Here is an 11,507-nt window from a genome sequence, read left to right as displayed (position 1 = left end):
CTAGTTGCATCTTAACTGTTTTTATAAGAATTGATGTGACAGAATATTGTCAGACAGAAACTGAACGAGCTGAAACAATATGGTTTAAATAGCAATTATCTTTGCTTATCCACTCATGGTTTAGTTTTATTTAGACTTATTTAGCAAGTTAATTAACCCCTTGTGATCAAGCTCTGTTTCACAGGTGACCTGGCACACGACATAATAAACATTAGATGATTAACAAAGAGTTCACTAACGATACAGTAGGAGCAGGCAATTAAAATGTGCAAATCGGTTCACAGATAAAGTGCAAAGTTGTGATCACAGATTACAATCTAGAACAGAAGCATTGTTCAATGATTGTTTTTTTTTTTTGGTTAGTAAACCCAATCAAAAAAAAGTGTGAAGTCTGTGTAATTATTGGTCTAACTTGTAGCCAACCCATGGGGAGGATAAGAGGAGGATATATGAAGGTCTGAGATAAACAGAAGCTTCATTCACCATGAGGATGAGACACACACGACAAGTCTGCATCCTTCTACCAAACAAGCAGCATCTTGACTGCACTGTGGGGGTGAGTGGTTTACATTATCTTTCTCTCATATTAATAATCACGTCTTCCTTGATTGTTGGGGGCGGCAGAAGCTCAATCTGTAGGGTTTTTGGGTTAGGAAACCGATTAAGGGCTTCAATCATATCAGGACAACATAACTTATACACAATAATGATCACAATTCTGAATCCATGCTGGATGTGTGTTTTAAAGGTGAGATCCAGAGGCCATGAGGTATTGAACTGTCTGTTGAAGCAGCTTGGTGTCAGCGAACTTCAAGTGCTTGGGCTTGCTGTTCTCAGAGGTCAGTCAGTATCTGTGTGGGGGTTGTAAGAAAAATATTTTCCATTCATTTTCTGCTGGAGTCGAGAACACGGGGAGGTGTAAATGCTGTTTAAGACAAGCGTGGTAATTGGATAAACAATGTATGCCATCGCACATTTACTTCACAGTTACTTTAGAGACTGTGTTTTCATTCTCAGATAATGAATACCTGTTTCTGGATTTGAAGCAAAAGCTGAGCAAGTACTTTGGCAAAACATGGACGCGAGGTTCTTCAATGGTGAGTCATAATTTTCTTTTTGCATTTAAGCCCTACAACTTTTTCGCCTCTTATCGGAATTATCTTTTTCTTTTTTCAGCTTCAACTGTAGGAGATACTCGCATTTTTAAGTTAGCAAATTGTTCTCTTTGTCTACTCAGGTCCAGTTCATCTTATTTCTGAGAGTGCAGTATTACGTAGGGAGCGGGCTGCTTTTATTGTAAGTCTGTACATCATCTGCATCTTCAACTTTGCACACATACAAATCAAAAAAATGTGCTTTGTGTTAAAAATTTGTATTTTTCTGTATATGTTTCTTTGACATGCAAATATAACCATTAGAATCAAATATGTTTGTGTCTTGTTTGGTTGTTAAAGCAGTAGCAAGGTGCAGCAGCTCTACTACGCTGAGCTGAGGCAGAAGGTGCTGCAGTCAAAGAGTCACCATCAGGAAGCTCTGTTCTTCCAGCTGGCAGCTTCAGCGCTGCAAGCTGAGGTCGGAGATTTAGAGCAGAGCGAGGCCAATGATGAAGAGGAGGGAAGAGAAAACAGGCTGGAGAAAAAGCATTACTTTCTGCCAGAAGATTACTTCCCCTCCTGGGTGAAAAATAAAAAATGTTGTCCTTGTAAAATCATAGGAATTTTTCACATGTATGTGCTCTTCAATGCCTGTCTTCTCCACAGCTGATTAAACGTCGTGGACGACACTTCCTGCTCCAGCATGGCCCTGTGTTACACGGGGAGCTGAGAGGTGTGTCGCATCGCCAAGCCATCCTGCAGTTTATAAAAGACGCAAACAGTCTGCAGGACGGGGAGGTCACCTTCTACAGGATGAGAAAAGTCAATCACACAGACACAACAGTTAAAGAAAAGCACCAGAATGCAAACTTGTGTTTTATGGACATACAGAATGTAATATATTTTAAACTGCTCCTTCGTCTGTTCTCCTTCTTGCAGGAGAAAAGGGAGCCGAGAAGTTCAATCCTTCTTGGATTGGTATTAAGAGGAGTCCAAATTTATGAGGTGGCTCATCCTCAATGTCATAAAAAAAAAGTCATCAGACATTGACTCCCATGTATTAGAAATGAAAACTAATCGATTTCTTCTTCAGGAGGTGGAAGGGAAGCAGTTTCTCCTGTATGATTTGTCCTGGACTGATATTGATCGCTTCACTTTCCAGGTTTCTTTTTTGCAACATTTCAATCAAGTAGTGTATTACATTTTGAGTACCAGTAAATTGTTCCTTATATTAACATATGCATACTGACAAAGTGTACAAGCATATTTTCACAGTTTGTCAGCAAGACTTTAACTTCAGTTTAGGATCTTGATTTTTCTACCAGCACAGTTTGTTTGTTTTTTGGAGAGGCTGTACCTTAGTCTCACTCTGCTCTCTCCAGGGAAGCAGGTTTGAAATCTCTGCGGTGGGATCTCTCTGCCTCCCAAAGCTCCTGTATTATACTCCCTCTGCTTTTCACTCCAAACATATCCTTAAGCACCTCACTGACAGTCACCGTTTCCAAATCAGTACCAGACCTGCACTCAACTACATCCAACAGCTGGAGGCCAGGCAAGGTCAGCGATCTTATTTAGAGCTATTTCTTTGTTTGAGAACATGTTAATGTACCTAAATTACAACATATGCTGTTCTGGTCCACTCATGTGTGGCATATGCCACACATGAGTGGACCAGAACGTCCACATATGAGTGGCAATATGAGAGGCAATTCTGGTCCATTCATATGCCCTGGAACAAGTTGCATGTGCAATTCCAGTCCACTCACATGCATGAGTTTTTCATGCACGTTAAAGCCCCCAAATAAGTGATTCATTGTGGCGAGGGAGAATAATAACTCCTTTAGTTTCAAAAAAGTCCTTGCTCCGAGGTCGGTGCTGGATCCTTATTAAACAACAAAGCATCTGGAATATCTTTTATTTAAAGTCAATTATTGTTACTCTTACTCTATAAGAACCGATTCTTCACAATAATTCATCAGACATTTTTTGTGACAAAACTACATTATTAAAGTGTAACTTTCTTATCCTCCCACTCTAAAGCATCTTCAAAACAATTTGATTCAAAACATTACATAGGAATTCATCCTATATTACAATCCAAATCTACCTTTGTTCCATGTCTTTGTTGCTCTGCAGCCAGTCAGCTCTACAAAGAGGCCTACATATGGGACACAACAGACCTAACACAGAGACTCCAATACAACAACAGCCTCACCTCGTTCATGTCTGACCACAACGTTATAGAGGGCCCAACGCCAGCCTGGTCCAAAGAAGAAGAGCAGGAGGAAGTGCCCTATACAGGTTAAAACAGAAATAACGCATTAAGCAAGATTTTGCATGTATTTATGTTCAGAAATGTTTGTCAGGTAATTTTTGTGCATCCTGTGTTGTATTCTCTATTTCAGTAGGGTTTCGTTGAATAGGAAATTAATGATTATTAAGAAAAACATAGAAAATAAAACTTCCTTATAAAGAGCATTTTCAAGTTCCATGCAACATGGGGCCATTACAATCCAGTCAGGAGAAACATGGTGGTATCTAAGGTTGTTTTGTCTCCAATTAAGAGTGTACATTTATAGCATCTGTTTCGATGTTATGGCAGAGTTGGAGCTGTGTGTGGACGACCCAGAGGAGTTTCTTGTTGACAACCCAGCAGAGGTGTCATGGCTGGCAGAGTTGCTCTCTGATGTGTCTGTTGATGCATCTTTAGAGTTCCCCTCCACTTACTGGGCAGGTTGGTCTTTGAAAAAAAACAACAAAAAAAACAGTTTCTAAAATAACCTTTTCTTTGATTGACGTCCACCGCTTAATTTCTTATGCTTTTATCATCAGCTGTGAATGTGGAAATGAAACAGGTGAGCAAAACTGCCGACGTCTCTGGTTGAATGTTTGCATCACTGTCCTGCATCAAAGGTTTGAGTGTGTTCTCTGATCTATGTGCAGGTTCTGATGAGGAGAACCGATGAAGGGGTTTCTGTGGACTAATGTACTGCCAGAAGCAAAAAAGAGGGTTAAATTGATGTTCTGCAGCTCAGGATAAATGTTACTGCTCTAATGCTAACATCACTGTAAAAATGAGGAATTATGGAACTAATAAAGAATTATGCTTATGATGATTGTATTTTTTGGGTGCAAAAAAAAGCCTTACACATAAGTTAATATTAACAGGCATATAAATAAATATCTTACAGTTTAGGCTTCTGTCAAAATGCTTTTTAAAACAGTGTTTAAATAAAAACATCTTTGGATATTTGTGTTGCAAGAATGTATGGTCATACTGTAACTGTTTTAGTTACTGTCTTAATTCAATCAAAACCCCCTTTTCAAATGTGTGTCATTGCTAAACTTGCTAAACTCGGCTTGTTTAATTATTTATTAATCAAAATCTAGTTTAGAAAAATTATTCATGTGCTAGTTGTTCCTATTCACCTTTTTTGTTTTTTATTCTTTTACTCAAAGCTTAATTGACAACATACATGCTTCAAACTAGTATTTGGATTCATAGATGTTGCTAAAAGAAAGTTATCATTTAATGGAATAAGCTTTTAACATGACTTTAATAAATATTTATACTTTTATACACATCATGTATTTAAGATAATATGTAATTGGGGAAAAGGAATGAAGTACTTCTTGTAATTTAAAACCAAAACGGTGTACTGTAGCTGATCATCACTAAGAATGTAAGTTCATTAATAGCGTATTTCTGTTTTTAACCATTTTTACAATATTTATGGCATAGATCGAAATAAAAGACGTCATTCTGTTGACAGCCAATCAGCGTGTTAGGCTGGGTCCCAAACACGGAAGCAACTTAAACTCCTGCGAAAGCAAAAGTCCAGTGTCTCTCATGGATGCATTGGTGTCTCTATTGGTATTTTAAAACTTTACTCATATGAACAGTGACTGTCAAAACTCGAGCTTTGTTTTCTCAACATGGCCCTTTCTTCACATCACGTGGCTGTGCCGCTTTGTTTTGCGGTTGTATCGGTGGCAGTGGCCGTCATTGGACACAACCTGGGTAAGCTTCTTGAACATGAAACAAGTAGGAAGTGTTAAAAGGGTGGGGAGGTCCCCTGCGATGCTGTTCCGCTATAATAACAGTGCACGGGTTTCTTTCCTGAACTACTCTTATCAAACCAACAGTGTAAAGTTTGACAACAGCGCCCCCGTGTGGTTCCTTTTTGTCTTTAATTTCTTGTGTAACACCGGTTGTCCTTCACAGCGATGCCGTCTCCCCTGCCTGCCGTCCTCGGTGTCTGCTCTCTGGCCGGCATGGCGCTCATATGGAGGGACTTGAGCTCGAAGATAAAGGGAGAAAACCGCACTTTAAGCAGCCTGCTCAGTCAGTATGTGGCGGTGAAAGGTGTGAGCTGGCTGGGCAGGCGGCAGAGACGAAAACTGGAAGGCGACACTCTCAACGTGAAGCAGGTCCAGGAGGAAACTCTGCTGAGGCGCTTGCGTAAAAATGCAAACACATGTTATGGAAGACAGTACGACTTCAGCTCGATTACAGGTAAGAAAGCAGCAAGGTGACAAACACGTCCCCTGAGAAGTCGTGATGTAACGTTCTGTATTGTGTACATATGGAGAGCATGACAGATTCACAGTCCCCAACTCTACAACACAAACATGCAGCAGCCTCATATTTATCATATTTTTCTCAATTGTATCTATCCAGTCTGTGTCTGCATTCTCTGATGTAATTTTCTTATTATTATTTTTGCTTCCAAGAATCAGACAAAGTTGATGAATTCAAGTTTTTTTTTAGTCAAAGTCTAAAATAAATCAGTTCCCAGTTAGATTCCAATAAAGTAAACAATCTTCACAATTGCTAAGAATTTTTTTAATGAATTCACAATGAATATCATTTTGTATTTGCACTGAATCAGATTTTTTTTTGATTTTTTTTTGCTTTTGTAAATGAAAAAACAAATCATGCACATTAACATAATGTCCTTTAAGACTAAAGACACCTTAATGACATTCATAGCGCACCTTATTTAACACATGCCAGGCCTTCAAATATAGTGATCTATAAATGGTCCTCATAAAGAGATCTTTTCTTTTTATGATTTCAGACAGCAGTGTCTTCAGGGCACGTCACCCCATCACCACATACGAGCACTATCGTGATCTCATCAGTCGCATCGCTGCAGGAGAGGAGAAGGTGATCCTCGCCGAGAAGCCGCTGATCCTTGCCATGACGTCTGGGACGTCAGGACCCAGTGCCATGCTGCTAAGCACCAAGGACACCAACACTGAGTTCTTCCTGCAGGTGAACATGGACAACAATAACCATGGTTATGTTTCGGTTTGTAGATTACGCATTGTTCGTTTGCATGTATAGCTACATTTGTTACACTATAATTGTGTGTTTCCATCAGGGAGTGGCTGTGTGTTTGGAGGCCATGAGAACAGCATTTCCAGCGACTGACAGCCTCCAGCGCACCACCAAGTTCTTCTACACTCCGACTTTTCGACAGTCTGAAGCCGGTATCCCCATCGGACCAAACTCCTCCACGCCAGCCTCCTCCAAACACATGCTCAACCTCTACACCACCCCGGCACCAGCCTTTGAGGTACCGCCTGGTTTTGTTACGCATGACCAACAATATTTTGAAACGCATCTTAATGTTGTTTTTCTTTGATTTTAATGCTGGATTACTTAATATTTTCCACTTTCAAGCTAATTTCTACCCGTTTCTGTGTATTAAATCTTTCCTTTTAGGTTCCCAGCGAGAAGGATACTCTCTACCTGCACCTCTTGTTCGCTCTCAAAGATCCCAGTGTGGGAACAATTGAGTCCAACTTTGCCTCCACAGTCTTCTATGCATTCACTGCTTTACAGGTACAGCAAATCAAAAGCCAGGATGTATTAAACCGAAAATGTTTTTATGTCAGGTAAAAAACAACTTGAAACAAGTTGTTTAATATCTTGAAGTAACAATACTTTCACGCAGGACTCTCATTGATTTGCTATGAAACAATTTTTTATTATTATTTCAGAACAACTCGGGTAATTCCTTTGACAAAGTAAGAATAAAAACTATACTACCTCTGCTCTCCCCTCTAACCTGCAGGATCGCTGGCATGAGCTTGTCGACGACGTTGAAAATGGAACGGTTAGCAGCGCTCTGGCCCTGGAGCCCATAGTGAGGTCCAGAATCGAGGCCCTGATGAAGCCAGACCCAAAGAGGGCAGCTCAGCTCCGGGCCCACTTCAAGGACGGCTTTCGTGGGATCGCTAAACGCCTGTGGCCGGACCTTCACCTGGTTCTGGCAGTGGACTCGGGCTCCAATCAGATCTATGGAGACATGTTGAGGGAGAACTTCTGCCAGGGAGTGCCTTTTTATTCACCATTTTACGCTGCTACTGAAGGTAGGAACCCCAGAGAGAGTAAATTAACACTGTACTTTTATCATTATACTGTTTAATTAACCTGAAAAATAAATGGGTATTACATTTCCTTGTCTTCGGTTAGCAACATTAGCGCTGATTGTGTGTATGGGCCCCTGCAGGGCTGATTGGGGTGAACCTGTGGCCTCAGGAGCCAAACAGACGCTACCTGCTGTGTCCTCGCTCGATGTTCTGCGAGTTCCTGCCAGAGAGCAGCCTGGAGGAGAACGCACCTCCGACCCTGCTGATGGAGGAGGTGAAGGAGGGACAGAACTATGAGCTGGTTGTCACAAACGCGTCAGGACTCTTCAGGTCTCATTGAATATTTTTTTTAGTAATGATCATGGACATGTCTGTTGAGTTTAGATCATTTTTAGGATTTAAGGGAACAAAGACAATAAATAAAGGCCATTTCAGTTGAATTTCTTGTTGTTGCTCATCTCACAATGAGTCGGCTGCACTCGTCATTAAACACTTTGATGATAAGAAGTCTAACATTTACATGAAGCTGTCTCATGTCTATTGGACTTTTGCATGAATGACTTTTTTTTCTGTGTTGCAGATATCGTGTTGGAGACATTCTGAAAGTAGTTGGATTTCACAACCAGTGTCCCATTGTTGAGTTTCAATACAGGTGCATGAACATGTGTGAACAATGCTTATAGTCTCATGCTGCTTGCCATATGTAGTTTTTGAAAATTGTACAACATAACTAAATATTTCCTCCTCTGGCATCTCTCAGACGGGGTCAGATGTTGAATGTTCGAGGGGAGAAAGTGTCAGAGGCTTTGTTCCTTGATGCTCTGAAGACAGCCGTTTCTCAGTGGCCAGGAGCTCAGCTGGTCGACTACTGCTGTACTGAGAGCGGCATCATGGGTAAGATGTCCCGCTCATCCCTCTCAGTCCAACATGTCCTAATCACAGACGTCTTCAAATACACTTTTGTGACACACCTTTTGCACCTCATATACATACTCTAATTTTGTCTGTCATAGATTCTCCTGTCTGCTTTAGTGAGTTAAAGAAAATAAAATACATTTGAAGTAACGTCTGACTAAAGCACGGGTTTGATTAGAAACAGAAACCACGAAGACCTGGGGGGCTTACGCTTTCCAGTGGTTATGTGGTCTTCTACGTCGTTGACTGCACTTGTAGTTTCTCGCACTATGTTATATTGCTATGGATAAGTTTACATTGGACTAAGTTAAAAGTTCAATGTCTCTCATATGTCCTCCAATTAATTTAAGCAATTTCTGCCCAGACATTTTCCACCTATCTCCTTCCACTCATGACTCTCTGTGCTCACACATACGGTATGCTAAGCCCTGACTTCTTGCTGACTTTTTTTCTGGGAGGAAGGAAAATGTGTTGGCACATGTAGCTGGCATAGCCAATTCTTGAAAATATTGAGGAGTGCCTAGTGCATGTCTGAAAGTGACTTTAGAACACTAAAGGGTTCCTTATGTAACATGAAGCAGCAATGTTTTACAGCCAAGGAATAAGGGGGAACTGCTTTGTCATTATAAATCTGTCTTTGCTTTATTGTTGTAGGAGATTCCATAGGCGGCACAGATCCTCATTATCAGGTCTTTATTGAGCTGAAAGGAGTGAGGAACCTTACGGAGGAGCAACGATACAAGGTGAGACGAATTGTAATGCGCAGCAACGGGCAACAATGTCTTAATGTTCATCATAACATCCAGCTTCATTTGTCTTTCTCTTTGGTCCAGCTGGACATCTGTCTCCAGCAGGACTCGGCTGTCTACAAGTCGTTCCGCATCAAAGGCAGCATCGGACCAATGAGGGTGCAGCTGGTGGCTGATGGTACGTTCAAGGAACTTCGCAAGCACATGATGGCCTTCTCCAACACCTCGCCAAACACTTTCAAAATGCACCGAGTTCTGCGCAGGAAAGAATATGCAGACTTCCTTTTGGGAAAAACTGTTTCCTGAGCCGTGCAGAGACAGAGTTTGTGGACTCTGACTGTGGTGAGCACTGACTGAATGAAACTTCTCCAGTTTTTATATCAAACACTCGTGAGTGAGTTGAGGAGTTGTGCCTTTGGGAACTGATGAAAAAAAAAACACAACATGATCCTTCTTTTGATCATTTATAATGATGTTAATTTGACTGACTCAACTATATTTATTTTAATATTAAAGTCGACTCTTAAACTGTTAATGTTATTGTATTTAATTGTGAATAACTGCAACAGAAATGTATCAAACCTGGTTTCAATTTTGTTGCCTTATCACTCGTGGGAGGATATTTTTCTGTAAAGTTCAGACGGTCAAAAAACGAAAACCTCAATAACCTTTTTTTAAAAATGTTTGTAAGAATACATTTTTAGACATGTGCTCTGTTTAATGGATACCATCCTATGTTTTTTGAATGTTGCAGCTGCACCACAGTTTTTCATTTTTCAAAAGATGAAAAATTGACTTGTGAAGAGCAGCAGAATCTCAAATTAAACCCCTCCTGTTGACTTAAATAATGGAAAATGGGCTTGTATGGAAACATTCTGAAACAGTTTATGTTTACTTTAGAAACAAATAATTCACCCTTTGAGTATTGATGGAAAGACCGCTGTAACATCCTGCATGCCTCAGTTACTTTATGTATTATAATGGTACTTTCTGCTGACTTTACCTACATGCAATACTTTTCTTTCACCACTAGGGGGAGTGAGTCTGACACGTAAGACTGTTAAAGTAGCTGCTTTGTAATCCTGAGCACTGGTGGTACATGTTGTCCTAACCATAACAGTGGATTTCATAGTCATAACACTTTGACCAATATGCCACAGAAAAACAAGTTTTTACTACTTCTCTTTTCTTGTAAAAGCAGAAGGGGATTTGTGTTGACTTAGCAGAAAGTAAAGGCTTGTCATGTAACCGGATCCGAACATCAGTGTTTACTTTCATGAAATATTTGAATCTATCAAAGTTTAGCATTTTTGAATTCAACTATTATTATTTTAGAAGCTTAAACAAAAAGCAGTTGAACAACATGGAAGCCTATTTTCTCAAAGCCCGTCACTCGTGTTGTCGTTGGCATGCTTCTCTCCTGCAGGTCCCTCTGTTCACAAAGTGGGCTAATATTTATAGAAACGTCCCACTTCGGCTTGGATTTGACATTGCTCTTGCTCTTTCTGGCTCCATAGTGTGATAAGACCTAAACAGGGGTAGATTTTTTTTTTTTAACCATCTCACTGAGGGCCAGACTGAATGACATGATGAGTCGGAACAACAGAACCTGATAGTGTTTTGTTTTCCTCTCTGGAAATGTCGAGGACAGTTTGGAAGTTGTTGCTTTTATCCTTTCTTGTTTTGCAGCAGTCTAAAGCTTTCTGGGGCTTATTAAAGCCTCTGACAACTATGGAAAAAGTGCCTTTGAGCAAGACACCAACCAGAGCCAACCTTGTAGAGTGTGGGTAAGAAATGAGTTAGACATTTTGGGAAATGGACTAATTTGCTTCTTGGCAGAGAATAATGTGTCATAATAACTTTGAAGCTTTAAACAGCTGCTGGATAGATTAAAACAAAAGCATAGTATTCCACGATAGAGTCAGGTTATGACATATTAATTGTTTTTTAATCAGTAGAATTGTATTTAAATCACTATCACAAATACCTCTTACACAGCCATACTGCAGATGTGGTTTCTTGAATTGGTAAGTACGCCATTCTTGTATAATTCAGTGCAATGATTTATCAGCCCCTAAATCATCCACTTCACCTCCTACAGAAAAATAGTATGTTTTATCTGCTACTTCAAGCTTTTATTTTGAAAGGCAAAATCACGCACTTCGGGTTATTATTTGATTAAAGTCAACTTCCACAGCCCAGTTCTTACCAAAAGGGTCTTACAATATTTGCACATCTATTATATCACATTATGTCATTTTGATTTTGTCAGACTAATGCACAGGATCAAAAATCTGACCCAGGTCAACAAAATCATGAAAATGATTCTCCTTTAACATGTCAGGTAAAAAGCTGTTTTTTTTCCTTT

The 11,507-nt window shown here is 40.0% G+C and overlaps 2 protein-coding genes across 2 annotated transcripts; both read left to right on the top strand.

The window, feature by feature from the left end:
• The first annotated feature begins 124 nt into the window (after positions 1 to 124).
• Positions 125 to 4,440, top strand: LOC306817171 (FERM domain-containing protein 6-like). The gene is made up of 12 exons (XM_079333843.1): positions 125 to 556; positions 749 to 839; positions 1,018 to 1,097; positions 1,238 to 1,296; positions 1,455 to 1,677; positions 1,761 to 2,099; positions 2,188 to 2,256; positions 2,477 to 2,651; positions 3,231 to 3,395; positions 3,697 to 3,828; positions 3,927 to 3,949; positions 4,038 to 4,440. Exons 1-12 carry the CDS (start codon positions 485 to 487, stop codon positions 4,077 to 4,079), a joined length of 1,470 nt encoding a protein of 489 aa, XP_079189969.1. The 5' UTR covers positions 125 to 484; the 3' UTR covers positions 4,080 to 4,440.
• A 431-nt stretch (positions 4,441 to 4,871) lies between these two features.
• Positions 4,872 to 9,674, top strand: ghdc (GH3 domain containing). Its single transcript, XM_079334261.1, has 11 exons — positions 4,872 to 5,115; positions 5,320 to 5,610; positions 6,176 to 6,372; positions 6,482 to 6,676; positions 6,826 to 6,945; positions 7,178 to 7,475; positions 7,616 to 7,805; positions 8,056 to 8,127; positions 8,236 to 8,369; positions 9,045 to 9,133; positions 9,224 to 9,674. The coding sequence occupies exons 1-11, from the start codon at positions 5,031 to 5,033 to the stop codon at positions 9,443 to 9,445; spliced, it is 1,893 nt and encodes a 630-aa protein (XP_079190387.1). The 5' UTR covers positions 4,872 to 5,030; the 3' UTR covers positions 9,446 to 9,674.
• Positions 9,675 to 11,507: the final 1,833 nt, after the last annotated feature.

Source organism: Symphodus melops (assembly GCF_947650265.1).
Source record: "Symphodus melops genome assembly, chromosome: 21".
In the NCBI taxonomy this organism is placed as follows: domain Eukaryota; kingdom Metazoa; phylum Chordata; class Actinopteri; order Labriformes; family Labridae; genus Symphodus; species Symphodus melops.
The sequence above is the reverse complement of the archived record's forward strand: the minus strand, read 5'-3'. Positions and strand labels throughout refer to the sequence as shown.